Genomic DNA, 16939 nt, shown 5'->3' on the forward strand with positions numbered 1-16939 from the left:
CCCTATTTTCGCCAAACCCATTTTAGAAGTTTTCCTAGTCGTATATTAAATCTGCAGACATGACACATCACTATATGCAGAGTTTCCAAACAACACTTCGCATGGTATGCAATTTTGCGAATTTTTTATCCTTTTAATAAATATTTTTAATTTAATTGAGTCAATTTCTACTCTAAATTTCTACTCTAAAATCAAAGGAATATGAATTCTATTTTTTGCAAAAAGAAATTTAAAACTTTCAATTACGAAGAGAATTTGAAGCATAATTTCTTCCTTGAATTCACTTTTTTAAATTAAAGCCTGAGTTTTCTTAGAGTGTAAATAAATTTGGAGACTTAGATTTATTCATTCATCTTTTTCTCAGTTTCTTTTATAATATTCTTTCTCGCGAATCTCGCTTGAATTTTTTGAATGGAAATTTTATATAATGAAAAATGATTCCAATTCGTGGTTTGATGATAAGAAAAATAAGAAATTGAATTGAAAATTGAAAAATTTGATTTTGAATTTTTTTGATATTTCTTATTAATGTTTAAAATTGACTTTCAAAATTTCGTCATTACATTTTTTAACGTTGATTGTATAGTTTGATTATTATTGTGACCTTGTATCTGAATCCTGAAACTCAAAATCTGAACTAATATTCAAAAGGTCTTATTTGTATCCTTAATTTGGTTTAAAGTTAAAGCATTCAAGCATGAAATGACGAAGAGAAAATTTTCTGAAGTTTCTTCCTTTTTCAATTGTCTTTTTTTCAAAAGATGAAATTTTCATGGAATTAAAAAGTTGATACCTATCATCTTTTCTCAGACTAACTGGATTAAATCCATACTAAAAAAAATAGATTAAATCAATATCATCAATTTGTACATACTAGTAATGTACAAATAACACGTTTTCGTGGTGTTACTATAAATATAAAAAAAAATGAAATGGAATATATCAACTTTATCTGTAATCATCATCATCAGATTTTTTTTCCCACACGTATCCAAGCAAATTTGGTCAAATTCTAGGAACAACTCAACAAAAATCAGGAAGAAAAAAATTTGAATTATTTTTTTTTCATCGAAACACATTAGCAGATTTTAACAACCGTTCATGATTATTTTGTTGAAACTTGCTCATAGTTTCGCAAATTGGGGCTCTATGAGGCTGGAATTCTTGATAATATTTTGAACAAAGGTAGAAAATTCTTCAAGCGTGGTTTCTGGATTTTTTATTTAAATTTTTTACTGTATATTAATGTTTAAATTGGTTTGTGTTTTACTAGTGTTCAATATCTTAGATCTGTTCAATAACTAGTGCTTTTATTCAAGGCTGTAAGAAGAACCGCCTCATGGGGGGTTGGGGTATGTGAGTTAAGTAACCAAATTTTACGACGATAATTTTGCTCAAACAATGCATGAATTATACAAATGAAATAGAACATTTCATACTATTCGTTTATTCAATTTTATGCTCTTTTTTCCGTTTAAAATAGAAACTTTTGATAATACAACCTTAAATCTTTGAGATGGTAAGCTATGTGTATATATGGATTCCTTGAGTAACAAAATTAAATCTATTAATTAAAAAAAAAACTGGTGAATTAAACTTATATAATTTTAACATTGAATAAGGTTTTCTTAAATGAATTCTTCAAATAAATCAAATTTAGAAAAGTTAAGGTAATAGAATTAAATTTTGTGGTTCAATCTGATTCTTGCAACCTCACTCCAAGTTTTATATTTGAATTTGAAATATAACTTTGAAAAAGCTACAACCGCAATAAACAAAATATGGAATTCGCTGTAATTTATTTTACAGATAGATTACAGAAATTATTATACATTGAAAATAAATTCAATAATTAAAATCCAATGGAAGATTTAAAACAAAAACCACGTTTTTTCATTAAAAAAATGAAAAAACCAACTTGTGTTTAACTTTGTACTTTGTATTTTTCAGCTGAGTTATGCAGTTATGGCTTGTTGAGGAATTTGAAATTTTAAAATTAAACTAACAATCAAAATTATAAGTTTGCGATCACTCGCAATATAATGAAACTCATTTACGCGCTAAATCTGAATCTTGATTCTGAATAATAATCCTAAATCTTAATTCTGCACCTTAATTTTCTAATTGACATTTCAGTATTTAGAAAGCCAATTACAGCATTTTACAAACATAAACAAATCCACACCACATTTACAAGTAAGCTACAAGAAATGTGTCCAGATAAAATCCAACAGTTTTTATGCAATTACGACCCCTGGGATTAAAAAAATCATTAAAATAGGTTAAAATCTAACAGGAATTCTCTTCACACAATATACATATAAATAAACATATACAGGAACATATAGAGTATAATTCAAGTTATCCCTTGAAGAAGGCTAAGTTCAAAGGCCGAACGTCGGGCAAATTGTAAAACCCTTTAATTTGCTTCCTTAAGACTGAAATGGGAATTCGAGAATTAAAAACCAAAAAATAAAAATAGTTAAAAATTACCAAAAAAAAATTCTGGCACTGAACTCTGAATTTGAATTTGATTTAATTTCCAATTTCAATGCTATTTCTGAAATATTAAAAAAAAAATCCGGAACATATGTAGATTCCTAATCAGCATTTCCATGAAAACTCAAAAATTAAAATTTATTTAAGACTCCCTACCATGCATCTATAATATATATTCTGATGTTTTGGGTTTCAATCTGAATGTATAATTTCACTATAACTTTTCATTCGACCTTGCGAATGTGGAATGAAATGTGAGTAAAATAAAAAAATAGATTAATCTTGGCAAACCACATATTGTCGAGTATAGAATTCGGCGCGTGTATCATGGCGGCATCATGAACAAAATAATTAAAGCTAAAGGTGAAATTAACTGATGTCTAGGGTAAAATTAAGATAAAGAGAAATTTTATGCGCATTTTCACGATTGTTTGGAAGTTGAATTAAAAGGACTTTGGAAGCTGAACAGAAGGTCACAGATTTGGTTTAGAACTAATTCTGAGCTGCATATTACGTACTTCAGAACAGTTGTGAGACTGAGAAAGCATTTTTGTACCTGTTTATAGAACTTTTGGTTGCTTGGGGTATAATCCTTGTAATTCTTGGTTATGGGACCCTCTTTTAGGGATTAGAATATAAATATTAAATAAAACATCATATCATCATTTATTGCCTTGGAAGCGTTGCCTAAGCTATTTAAGGTACGTTGTACGAAATTTTTAGTTTCTTGGCAAACCACCGTGGTATCATGGCGGCATCATGAACAAAATAATTAAAGCTAAAGGTGAAATGAACTGATGTCTAGGGTAAAATTAAGATATAGAGAAATTTTTTGCGCATTTTCACGAATTTTTGGAAGTTGAATTAAAAGGACTTTGGAAGCTGAACAGAAGGTCATTTAGACTTGGTTTAGAACTAATTTTGAGCTGCATATACGTACTTCAGAACAGTTGTGAGGCTGAGAAAGCATTTTTGTACCTGTTTATAGGACTTTTGGTTGCTTGGGTATAATCCTTCTGATTCTTGGTTATGGGACCCTCTTTTAGGGATTAGAATACAAACATTAAATAAAACATCATATTATTAACATTTATTGCCTTGGAAGCGTTGCGTAAGCTATTTAAGTACGTTGTACGAAATTTTTTAGTTTGGGTGGAGCTCCAAACTTAAATTTAAAAGCTTTGAAGAAATTTTAAGAATTATATGAATATTTCAAACAAACGATGTACTAGGACTTGTTCTTGAATAAAACATCCATAGAAACAGATTTATTTAATATTGAATAAATATTGTGATTTGAAATGACAAAACCGTTGGAATCGCTTAGAACATTTATTTTCAAAACCATTCTAAGCTTCCACTCATCTGAGTTGTACAAATAGCTGCCCTGTGATGATTGCATTTGAAAGCTCCACAAAATTCTATTGACGATTGAATCTCGTTCGTTCCCTGCAAATCAGCAACTGTTTCAATATGATTAACATTCTCGGAAGCTCTCCTCTCCACATTTATTCCCCCTTTTACGAGTCCTTTTTCCCTGCCACCGAAAGGCTGTAATAATACTGCAATCACATCTTATCCCTTTGGTTTTGCTGCTCTCTCTAAAGTTGTAATCAAAGACAATTTAACCAGCAGAATATGCTCCATTCAGCGACGCTTTATGAAAGATAAATAGACTGTCTCTGCCGCTCGCCGTTCTTCTGTTTCTGTAGCACATCTTCGGGGAGCGATTTTCTCCTTTGGAAATTTGTTCCAATCAAGTTAGAAATTTGAATTTATAAACCCGCTTTGAAGGGCTTATATCTGCGGCCTCCGCCTTTCTTTTCTTCGTCTTGCTCTTAGAACGATTCGAGGTGCTGTGTGTTATCTTCGTTTTGGCTCCTTTGAACATATAAGGAGGACTCTGGCATGGCGGCGAAGAAAGCTGATTTCAATTTTCAGTCGGAAAACATTTGCAACTCCTTCTTGGTTCCATTTCTCGGGCCTTCGTCTTTCTGTATCTGTCTCTCTTGAGACGAATCATCAAAAGCAATAATCCTTTGCAATAACAAGAGCAAATAGCGTCACCCGGCAGTATGTTGCCACGTTTCGTTTCTTCAAAATTTCCAAACGAGTGCGGCAATTTCCATTTTTTTTCCTTTATTTTTTTTACTGTCTCTGTATCTTTACTTTTATCATCTGTTGACAAAATAGGCAATACTCTGCCTACACACTTGCTTAGGATTTTCTCTCGCTTTTTGTTTGCCTTGTATGAACATTTCCGATGATGTTTCTCATCTTTCTGGGGTTAAATCGAGCCCATGTGATGCGGGGGTGGAATGTTGATCATATAATATTTTTCTCTTCCTCCAGAGTTTCTCTTTTTCCGCTAAGAAAACTCTAGCCCGGAAACAGCCACAAGACAGCGGCGAATATCACGCACCGTGCAACCGATTTAACCCTCGTCTCTTTATTTTTATTCACCGGAATATGTGATTTACCCTTTCGTTTTCAACGAATCTGGCTGGTAGCAAACCGATACCAACACCAGGTTCTGGGGCTGTTGTTCGCGGATAGAGCCCCTCACAATTGCGATAGAAGTTTCTTTCATCTGCAGAACCACCGATGCCGCAACCATTTCCGTGGCAGAATGTGACCGGAGTACGTATTATCATCATTGTGCGAAAATTTGTTTTGAAAGTTTTTTTAGGCAGATCCAATAAAATTTCTTGTAGTTTTTTTTTCAATAAACTTGTTCATACTTCAATATTATTTGAAATATACATCACATTAACCGGACGCCTTAAACTTTCATCAAATCATCAGACTAAATTTTGGTGACATAAATGCATTCAAAACTCATATTGTTATCTATTCTGAAGCCTGAAACATTTATTGACTTCAACCAACCAAAAATTTAAAAAAACAAATATTACAAATATTACAAATTTGAATATAAATGTAAATTTTTTACAACAATTGGGCAGCTCAGAACAGAAATCTCCATACCAAAAGTGATGTCCCCGCGAAATCTTTGCACAATTTTGTTATTTCCTAGTGTGGGTGTTTCTGATTTGACTTATTTGACTGTTTGCGACGTTATGATGATGATGAAATGATCATGTAACAGATCATGTGAACTTTAATTTTAGATAAAATTTAGTTTTCCTACTCCTAGGTTTTCAAGCCAAAACCAGATTGTTGTAATATTTTTCCCAAATAAACGGAATTATAAGCATATTTTTTTAACTTTTTTTTTTTTAAATGGAAGATTAAAGCTGAATTCGCCAACCGGTTTTTTTTAAGATTTTTCTAGGTTGGTTTTCACCATGATTTTTGTAATCATGCTTTTTTTTGTAAATCTTGTGTTTTTCAAGTAAAATCAAAAGAAATGCAATGTTCTTGACAGGCGATTTCCTAAAATTGAGGGGGAGGGGAGGTGACTGAGATTTTCCAAATTTCAATATTATTTGGTTAAAAAACGATCATTTTGATTGACCGTAAGAAGGGAGAGAGAGATGTATGTCGAAATATATTGAATAAGAGATGAATAATGAAAACTTTTAACAAATTATCCTAATATTATAAGAATAAGGTTGCCTGATTTTTTCCAACACGTACCAAGGCCGGACAAATCCAGGTAAACCTGGCAAAATCCTGGCCAAAAACCTGGCAAAATGTTGATCGAAAAATCCAGGCAACATCCGGGTAAATTTGGTCAAAACCCAAGAATTACTCAACACAAATAATAAAAAAACTTGATTTTTGTTTTAATCGGCAGTTCTTGAATGAAATTTTTGGCATTAAAAAAACTTTTCATGATTATTTTTATAAAACTTTTTCAAAATGTTTCGATTTGGACGCATAAATAAATAAAATAAAACAAAACTTGTTTTTTGTTTGTTTGTTTTGTTTATAAAAGTGTGTACATCCGGAAAAAATCCAGGCTTTTTAAAAAAAAAAATCTGGGCAACCGGACAGAACTGGATTTTTGTCAAACTATGTATTAAATATCCGTGCAAACCCGGATAAAATCAGGCAATCTGGCAACCTAAGTATAGAACAACGAGCGAATCTATAATGTTCACTGGGAAAAAAAATAATTTGTATACCTGGTAATTTATAATTGTCATTTTAAAAGCTTTTCAAAGAATTTTTCGTTTCATATGTCCTTTTTCACACGATGTTGAGAGTTGAAAATTCAAAACAAAATATCTACATTTTATTCGTGAGCTTCTGAATATCAGCGGTCGGCTCAAAACTAAATTTTAATGATAATCATTTTGCAACTTTACGTTTGAAAAGGCATATTCTCTAGATGAATGTGGATAAATTAATGCTTTGAATTTCAAACTGAGTAGCGGTGAACAAATTCTTCATTGGAGTATTTTACTGAATTGAAATTTAAAAATTCCTCTATTTTAACTTAACATTTTAAGCCAATTACTGATCAAAGTTCTATGTGCCGTGGTATTCATAAAACTTATCAATACAGCTTTGTAAGGGTAGGGGGAGCCGAAGTAGACACAAAAAAAAATTGTATTGAAATTTTCGATTTTGAAGCGCAATTCTCGTACAAAATTATGGTTTTGATTTTTTAAATTCTCAATGTAAAAAATAAACACTCTAAGTTAAGTTTAAAATAAAATTAACAAAAACCATTTCTGGAGTATGAAGCTTCTGGAACTTTATTTGCTGTTGAATTTGTAACAAATATAGTAAAAAGAAAGTGAAAAATCGTTTGTTTTTCCTCAAATAGGTACCTACACAAAATTGCAAAATTTTTAAATTTTTTTGAGTTAAAATAAAAAAAAATGATGTGTTCATTCTAATTGTAAATACTATTCTTTAGTGAAGAGCAATTGAAATAGCCAAACTTTCATATGCAGAGTATCGAACCTTGAAGAGAATTTTAACTGAAAGTTTCAATATTATTGTGTGGATGATGTCTTGAAATCCAACAAATCTCTTAAATATCTTCCAAAAGTTAAGCTTGGTAGATTGCCTTGTTACCGAAAAAATGTCGACTGATATCGGGATAATTTGAATTCACAAGAGAAAAATTAAAACATAGGTTAACTGATTTAAGAATTTGCGTCCTAATCTCTTTGAATAATTCTAAACCTAATCAGTTCAGAGTTAAATCGACCAATGATAACTGATGATGTAGCTAACCTATATTATGATAAAAAATATTTTGAATCTATTGACAGAAAGATTTTGGAGAAGAATGTCATAAAGTGGCAAATCCCCGGACATTTTTTATTACAGATTTTGTTCCGAAGATACAACGACTTGAAAAAATAAATTGAACATACTTATTTTATGAAAATTGAATATCACAAAAGGAACGTTCGTTTTGTTAAATTTCACGTGAGCTTTCATTACGTCGTGTGAAACATCTTAAGAATTCATAAGAAACTGCTGCAAAAGTAACCGAAACAACTTTAAAATTTGCGATAGAATATGTTATTCAGACTTGAAATAATTTAAAGGAAAAAAAGATGAGACTAGTTTATGTCAGTTTTCTTATTTTTTACGTAATATAACTGTTTGTTTGCAGTTTTTACATACGACGCAATGAAAACTCACGCGAGAAGTATTTGATACTGATATTTTTTATCCATTTCACATACTTATTGCTATGATTGTATCGCCCAGAAGTCACGGTTAACTACTAACGGTCTTCAGAAAAATTGATCATTCAGATTATTGATCATAAAGTAACAAATTAGCAACAATTAATGTATGAAAAAAGTGAAATATTTAATTTTTAATTTTTTTTCTTGATGTACTCATAATTTACAACTGTTCAAAACATTTTATTTTAAGAAAGAATAAAAATCATGGAATGAAGGGTTGAGTTAAAACCTTTTTTTTTCAAACCTTTTCGATGTTTTCAAAATATAACGAAAACTATCGATTTTTAATTTTTTTTAAATATTTCGATCCAGTATAATCCTAGTGCCTTATTAGCCAGCAAGGTCATCGTAGTCGACAACTTCTTTGTCTTCTATACCAACTTGCTAAAGATCGAATTTTGATCATCGCAAAACATTGAAAATAAGAAATTAAAGCAGGTTAAGACGTTAATAGATCATAGCTTGAAATTTTCTTCATTAAACTTAGGAACCAAGATAAGTGCACGCTTGTGATTCATAGCACAAGTTAACATAAATTTTACTATGTGCAGAAAATATAACAAATACATTTGGTAAATTTAAGGGTGCATATCCCAAGTAAACAATCAAATGTTTTTGCCTCCTCTAGTTTTCGGGATAAAAATACAGATTCCGTTCGATTTTGGAAACACGCACGAACATTTTGTTTTGCCAAAATCAAATGTTACTAAATTCAAAATTTTATTTTTCTCAACATTTTCACTAATTACTACAAAAAACAATTATCATTATCATTTACATAATTTTAACTTAATTTTCCACAATTTTTAGTAATTTCTGATTTTGATGCATTTAACACTTTTCTTGTTTTGTTTAAATTTTTGTTTTTTTTTTTATGTCGTTTTTACGATTTTACTCATTCTTTATAATTTATCACTTATTCATAGTAAGTTTAAGTCTTTTCCAAATGACGGTGGAAGCTAGACATTGCACATAACGATATAATTTTATTGATTGTTTTAATTTCATGACCAAAAAAAAAAAAAGTTTATAAAAATGTATTAAGACCGTACTTCCCAATCAATGATTCGTAAATAACCTTTCGTTGTCTGGTGTGACTACACCAAATAAACTTTGAAAAAAGGATTTGAAAGTTTACGTATTTTGGCACATTTTTGCATCTGTAGGTTGTCGAAATACGAAACGAAGAATTGTTTACGAATTTGCAAAGGTAGCTGATTTTGGAAATAAATGTATATTCACCAGAAAGGAAATTTAAACAAGCGCTGCGCGCCAGATAACTTAATCTTTCCAATCCTCTTTTTTAAATTGATCTTGTGTGACTTAAACAATTTTCACGGTTCATTGATTGAAAGGTTTCACACCACTTTTTATTACATTTTTCGTAGTCATGATCTCAAAAAATTTAAAATTCCTTTCAGCATTCTTTTACACTAAGTGAATGTTTTTTAGCATTTCATAGCTGATCTAAGGTTTTTTCCGATGCATACTTTTTTGGATTTTTCTTCTAATTACTTTAGTATCAATAGAATTGTATTATGTTGTAGTTGAATATTGTTAATATTTAAGTAGCGTTTCGAGGTTTCCAAAACTATAAATTTTGTTAAAATCGGTTGAGAAACAAGAAAATTATAGAAATTATAAGCGAGGTGTGTCATATTGACACTCATGGTCTCATGGTTTTTTCAACCATGAGTCAAATCGATTCGCAGTCTTTAACATTATTGTTAAATGAGTTTAAACTTTAAATATCAATTGCTTAATGACTTTCTTGAATGATGTCAGGTGTGACCTTATAATTTCTAAAAATAGTAGAATTTTTTTTTTTTTTTAACGTTGTATATCTGAAACATGATTGAATGACGGATGATTAATTGATTCAAAATAAGCTTTGAGATTTCATGGAGCCACAAAAAACTAGAAGCAATAGATGAAATCTGACAAAAATTTTGAATTCAGGACGCTAGAATCTTTCAATATCAGCGTTTAAAACAAAGGAATCAAAAATGCTGTTCCACTGTGAAGTATTCAGTAGGGAAGAGTGGGGTTTCATGGGCCACTTTTTCTCTTTGCTTCATAACTTCTTTATTATAGAAGATAAAAAGATAAAAATAAATGAAAAGGTTTACTAAATTTTTAAAGTATCATTATTATTTTTTGTATATTTTTAAAAACATGAACTTCCCGAGTTCAAATTGTTAAAGAAGTATTTTTTGGATTTTTAAAAACTGTGGGAAACGTGGGCCGGGAAATCAAAATTGGCAAGAAAACGAGCAAAGTTTATGAGTTGACCCATAACCCAAATTTCATAATTCAATAAGTTAAGTTGTTTGGGTCAAGATCCATCTCTGGGTCGCAGTTTAAAATATCAATAAGTTATTTTAAAGCAATTTCAGATGAAGAAATAAAAAAGAGGGTTATGTATGATCGTATGGTTCCTTATTACTGACTCGTGAACGTTTCGGCAAAATCCCTTATAAAGGATTTTTGTTCATCTCTATTGCATTGAAAAAAAAGGAAAAAAAAATTTTATTTGGCATACAGAAAAACTTTGCAGATTGGAAAAACGTATTTTATGTTCTGAATGTGTATAAAAAACCATAATTGTAAATTTTGTCAATTTTGTCAATTTTGTCAATTTTGTCAATTTTGTCATTTTTGTCATTTTTGTCATTTTTGTCATTTTTGTCATTTTTGTCATTTTTGTCATTTTTGTCATTTTTGTCATTTTTGTCATTTTTGTCATTTTTGTCATTTTTGTCATTTTTGTCATTTTTGTCATTTTTGTCATTTTTGTCATTTTTGTCATTTTTGTCATTTTTGTCATTTTTGTCATTTTTGTCATTTTTGTCATTTTTGTCATTTTTGTCATTTTTGTCATTTTTGTCATTTTTGTCATTTTTGTCATTTTTGTCATTTTTGTCATTTTTGTCATTTTTGTCATTTTTGTCATTTTTGTCATTTTTGTCATTTTTGTCATTTTTGTCATTTTTGTCATTTTTGTCATTTTTGTCATTTTTGTCATTTTTGTCATTTTTGTCATTTTTGTCATTTTTGTCATTTTTGTCATTTTTGTCATTTTTGTCATTTTTGTCATTTTTGTCATTTTTGTCATTTTTGTCATTTTTGTCATTTTTGTCATTTTTGTCATTTTTGTCATTTTTGTCATTTTTGTCATTTTTGTCATTTTTGTCATTTTTGTCATTTTTGTCATTTTTGTCATTTTTGTCATTTTTGTCATTTTTGTCATTTTTGTCATTTTTGTCATTTTTGTCATTTTTGTCATTTTTGTCATTTTTGTCATTTTTGTCATTTTTGTCATTTTTGTCATTTTTGTCATTTTTGTCATTTTTGTCATTTTTGTCATTTTTGTCATTTTTGTCATTTTTGTCATTTTTGTCATTTTTGTCATTTTTGTCATTTTTGTCATTTTTGTCATTTTTGTCATTTTTGTCATTTTTGTCATTTTTGTCATTTTTGTCATTTTTGTCATTTTTGTCATTTTTGTCATTTTTGTCATTTTTGTCATTTTTGTCATTTTTGTCATTTTTGTCATTTTTGTCATTTTTGTCGTTTTTGTCATTTTTGTCATTTTTGTCATTTTTGTCATTTTTGTCATTTTTGTCATTTTTGTCATTTTTGTCATTTTTGTCATTTTTGTCATTTTTGTCATTTTTGTCATTTTTGTCATTTTTGTCATTTTTGTCATTTTTGTCATTTTTGTCATTTTTGTCATTTTTGTCATTTTTGTCATTTTTGTCATTTTTGTCATTTTTGTAATTTTTGTCATTTTTGTCATTTTTGTCATTTTTGTCATTTTTGTCATTTTTGTCATTTTTGTTATTTTTGTCATTTTTGTCATTTTTGTCATTTTTGTCATTTTTGTCATTTTTGTCATTTTTGTCATTTTTGTCATTTTTGTCATTTTTGTCATTTTTGTCATTTTTGTCATTTTTGTCATTTTTGTCATTTTTGTCATTTTTGTCATTTTTGTCATTTTTGTCATTTTTGTCATTTTTGTCATTTTTGTCATTTTTGTCATTTTTGTCATTTTTGTCATTTTTGTCATTTTTGTCATTTTTGTCATTTTTGTCATTTTTGTCATTTTTGTCATTTTTGTCATTTTTGTCATTTTTGTCATTTTTGTCATTTTTGTCGTTTTTGTCATTTTTGTCATTTTTGTCATTTTTGTCATTTTTGTCATTTTTGTCATTTTTGTCATTTTTGTCATTTTTGTCATTTTTGTCATTTTTGTCATTTTTGTCATTTTTGTCATTTTTGTCATTTTTGTCATTTTTGTCATTTTTGTCATTTTTGTCATTTTTGTCATTTTTGTCATTTTTGTCATTTTTGTCATTTTTGTCATTTTTGTCATTTTTGTCATTTTTGTCATTTTTGTCATTTTTGTCATTTTTGTCATTTTTGTCATTTTTGTCATTTTTGTCATTTTTGTCATTTTTGTCATTTTTGTCATTTTTGTCATTTTTGTCATTTTTGTCATTTTTGTCATTTTTGTCATTTTTGTCATTTTTGACATTTTTGTCATTTTTGTCATTTTTGTCATTTTTGTCATTTTTGTCATTTTTGTCATTTTTGTCATTTTTGTCATTTTTGTCATTTTTGTCATTTTTGTCATTTTTGTCATTTTTGTCATTTTTGTCATTTTTGTCATTTTTGTCATTTTTGTCATTTATGTCATTTTTGTCATTTTTGTCCCGTTTTGAATTTCGTTGAATTCAGTCACATAGTAATGAATGAAATTGAAAGATTTGATCTATATCATTTTTAAATCATAAGTTCATTCAGCCAAGAGTTTCTTAAAACCTTCTTTTTGAATGATAGTTATATTTGTTATTTTTTCTTAGAAATGGATAGGTAGGTACTAGAGATTACAAATTATTCCTAAGCATTTGTGGTTTCATTGATCCAGTCGAGAACGGCTGCTACATTTGAATACACTCCAGGATATCCGCCGTCACAGCCTCGGGTGAAGGACACGACGCCAACCAGCTGACCGTCAATGGCCAAAGGACCTCCGTTATCACCCCGGCACGTGTCCCTGCCACCTTGGTCCATGAACCCGGCACAGATCATCGACTCATGAATACGCCCAGCGAATTCCTTGTTGCAGTCCTCGCGATTGATGATCGGAACGTTGGCCGCCCTCAGTTCAGCATTCAATTGCCATGGAACATGAGTGGCTTCCCATCCGGATACCAGGGCCATAGTTCCGGCTTCCGGCTCTTTAATGGTCAGCTTGATGGTTTGAATCGTATTGTCGAATTGAATAGTATCCTGAAGTTCCAACAGGCAAAAATCGTAGATTGAATTTTCAATGCTGTATTCGGGATGGGACACAATCTTAGCAACTTTCTTCACTTGACCTCCGGCGGCATGTTTGGTAGATCCAATTCTAACCGAGAAACTCTTGGCATTTTTGTATGCGGTGCAGTCGGCAGCTGTAAGAATCCATTTGTCTGAGATGATCGATCCTCCGCAAACGTGTTTTCCGTTTCGTTGAAGCGACACCTGATAGGGAGTGTCATCGATCTCGATGGGAAAATCTCCACCGCTCGTTTGGGGATCGAAACGGGTTAGAGTTTTTGGTAGAATTACTTTAGCTGTAAGAATGAGAATTGTTTGTTTTACAAGAACTTGTTCCAGAAATTTCAATAAAACTTACCGTTTGCCAGCGCTAGCAAAACACAAAGATTCAGGGTACTAAATTTCGCCATTTCAAAGTCGATCGAGTGAAGAAAGCTCTTCGATTGAATGGTTGCTCTACAGCCGAAAGAGTTTTTATACATTAGGTGGTAGGTACTTGAAATATCCCATTCATAAAAACGAGAGAAAATCGTTATCACTTGGGGAACACTTTCATGTTCAAGATTGCGCATGTAGTCATTTAAGCAGAGCTTATTGTAAACACTGTTCAAAGAAGGTAACTCTTGACTCTAACCTGAGTGTGATTTTGATTAAAAAAAAACTAAGTGGGTTTTTTAACCATGAATTATCTTATCTCGTATTTGAACTAATCTTCATCAAGTAGTTCCCTCGTACTTGGTCTCGATACGTTTGAATCCTAATCCGTCCCAGATGTTTTTACACGTTCGAGTACATACTTGGATTGTTATTTAATTTGGCAACCCTTACTAAAACGGTCTATCTCTCTAGTTTCTCCCCCATTTATAGTTCTTGAAACCTTGATACGTAGGTCAAACAAGATTCTTAGACAATGTTTCGGTTCACGACGATTTAGATCACCGCTGAATGTAATTGTTCGTGGTTTCTTTTGTTGATTTTGTTCGGTGATGTTTTTAAAAAATTCGCTTGTTTTACGTTTCGGTCTACTTACCGTCCTCAGAAATTATATGTATTAAATGGTGAAACAGTCAAAATTTGGTCAAGGAAAAATTAAATTAAATTTCTTTTTTAAGTTTAATTAGTATAAAATTCAGGAAAAATATTCGGTTAGGCTTTCGCTTTTCCAAATCCGAATTGCCGGGCCTTACGCTTAACCCCTGCTATCAGATTTTGTACAGCCACCTTGTCCACCTTCTTCGCCGCCGAAAGCCAGTTTGCCTTGAACTGCTGCCCGTGCTTAGCAGTTTTTTGGTCTCCTTTAGGTTCCGCTTGACAAAAGCCCAGTATTTCTCAATTGGGCGGAACTCTGGGTGTTGGGAGGGTTCTTGTCCTTGGGAACCACCTGCACGTTGTTGGCGGCGTACCCCTCCATGGCCTTTTTACCGTGATGGCAAGATTCCAAATCCGGCCAAAACAGTACGGAACAACCGTGTTTCTTCAGGAAAGGCAGCAGACGTTTATTCAAACACTCTCTCACGTAAATTTCTTGGTTGACAGTCCCGGAAGCTATGAAAATGTTGCTTTTCAAGCCACAAGTACAGATGGCTTGCCAAACCAGATATTTCTTCGCGAATTTTGACAGTTTCATGTTCTTGAAAATATCTTCTACCTTTCCCCTTCCATTTGCCATATAAAACTCCTGTCCCGGAAGCTGCTTGTAGTCGGCTTTGACGTAGGTTTCGTCGTCCATTACCACGCAGTCAAACTTCGTCAGCATCGTCGTGTACAGCCTCCGGGATCGCGCATTGGCCGTCGTATTTTGTTTATCATCGCGATTTGGAGTCACTATCATCTTATAAGTCGATAGTCCGGCTCGTTTTTTGGCTCGATGCACGGTTGTAGACGATACACCCAGCCTATTTGCGGCATCTCGGAGAGAGAGGTTAGGGTTTCGCTTGAAACTACCGGGAACTCTCTTTGTCGTCTCAGCGGCTTCCGGTTTTCGATTTCCCCTCGATCCAGACTTCCCAGCTGTCGACAAATGTCCCCCAAACACTTTAATTACATTTGTAACGGTTGATTTGGCAAATTTTAGCGATTTTGCCAGCTTTGCGTGCGAGTAGCTAGGATTTTCGCGATACGCGAGCAAAATTTTAATATGCTGCTCTTCTTCCTTCGATGGCATTTTGACAACTGAAGAGTGAATTCCAAAATCAAATGACGTCAATATAAACTTGACGTATTTCTTTCAATTTTGCATTTAAAAAACCTGAACACCCCTCATTTTGAAGGTGTGTGTGTGTAGAATGTTGCTCCTATTTTGATTTTGGAATTCCCTAAGTTGTTTGACTAAACATGAACCTAAACAACAACAACATCATAAACAGAAGAGACGTTGAGACAACTGACGTTAGCTTAGACCAGTGATTGAATTTTGCTGAGCATGAATTGATCAACCTTCTCTCGCTCACTGCTTTGCTCGGAAGCAAAGGTTGCTTTGAGGCAGCGAAAACGACAAAACCGATGATGCATACGCTCTCAATATGGCCCGCCTTCAAGAAGCAGTATACATTCGAGGCAGCGAATCCAAAAAACCAAACGAATGGCTCTCACTCATCTCCTGTTACATTCTTGAGGGAACCGAATTCAAAAGGCAGAGCAAACCCGAGTCTCCTCGTTTGTGCCTGGATCGAATACCCGAGGTTTTTCTGCTATTGCTATTATTTCACAGCAACCGCACGCAGGCAGCTAGTTTTTTCGTTTCTTTTTCCTCCCCCCTCTTTACACTATACGTTGCGGGCCGTGCAACGCAATAAGTTCCGTTGTTTTTGTTGTTGCCTCAACCTTTGCGGCGAGGTTGAAGATGTTCTCCTCAACGACAGCTGTCGGCTGGAGTTATTCAAATTCAACAACGTAAATGAGTATGTGTGCCTCGTCTTCTTCATGCATCATGTAGCAACCGAACGTTGAGAGAGTTCGTTCGGGGCAGCAAACGGATAGTGTCTCTCAGAGCAGATCCTCCTCATGGGGGGAGGTTTGAATGAATGTATATGTATCGTCTCCTGTATAGCTATGCGAGGCCTCAAAGTGTGTATTTTGAATGCCTCTGATGAGAAAATTGGTGAGGATTTCAATCACTGGCTTAGACAAACAAGAAGAAGGTAGAAGAATGCAGACGGAGGTCTTTGCCAAGAGAGGACTCCTAAGGTCTCCTCTACTAAGCAAAATAGTAAAGGAGCTAGGGGAGGAGATTGGCAGGAAGGTTTCCAAGAAAGCGGGAAAACCCCCGGTCGCAGATGGGTTCACTGAACACTTCAGTAGTTTCCAGCAAGAGGAGCAGATGGTCAACAAGATGTAGGAGTTTGTGCAAAGTATCTACAACGTGCACACGCACATCAAGACCTGGGTTCCGAAATTGTCGGTGTTTCTGCGGAGTGCCGTCAAGGAACGAACAGAACTGGTGCGGAAAGCCGAGGCTGCGAAAAAGTGATTGGAGGAATCAAAACTGATTGCTT

General features: G+C 32.4%; 1 protein-coding gene across 1 annotated transcript; it reads right to left on the minus strand.

The window, feature by feature from the left end:
- Window positions 1–12522: 12522 nt before the first annotated feature.
- LOC129757861 (trypsin-1-like) lies at window positions 12523–13878 on the minus strand. The gene is made up of 2 exons (XM_055755212.1): window positions 13804–13878; window positions 12523–13741 (listed from the first exon to the last, which is right to left on the minus strand). The coding sequence occupies exons 1-2, from the start codon at window positions 13853–13855 to the stop codon at window positions 13023–13025; spliced, it is 771 nt and encodes a 256-aa protein (XP_055611187.1). The 5' UTR covers window positions 13856–13878; the 3' UTR covers window positions 12523–13022.
- Window positions 13879–16939: the final 3061 nt, after the last annotated feature.

Source organism: Uranotaenia lowii, chromosome 3 (genome assembly GCF_029784155.1).
Source record: "Uranotaenia lowii strain MFRU-FL chromosome 3, ASM2978415v1, whole genome shotgun sequence".
Taxonomy (NCBI): domain Eukaryota; kingdom Metazoa; phylum Arthropoda; class Insecta; order Diptera; family Culicidae; genus Uranotaenia; species Uranotaenia lowii.

Excerpts from the sequence above, each read along its gene's own strand:
- LOC129757861 (XM_055755212.1), bottom strand. The coding sequence starts at position 13,855 with ATGGCGAAATTTAGTACCCTGAATCTTTGTGTTTTGCTAGCGCTGGCA. Across the intron at positions 13,742-13,803 it reads TTTGCTAGCGCTGGCAAACG|CTAAAGTAATTCTACCAAAA; the intron begins GTAAGTTTTATT and ends TCATTCTTACAG.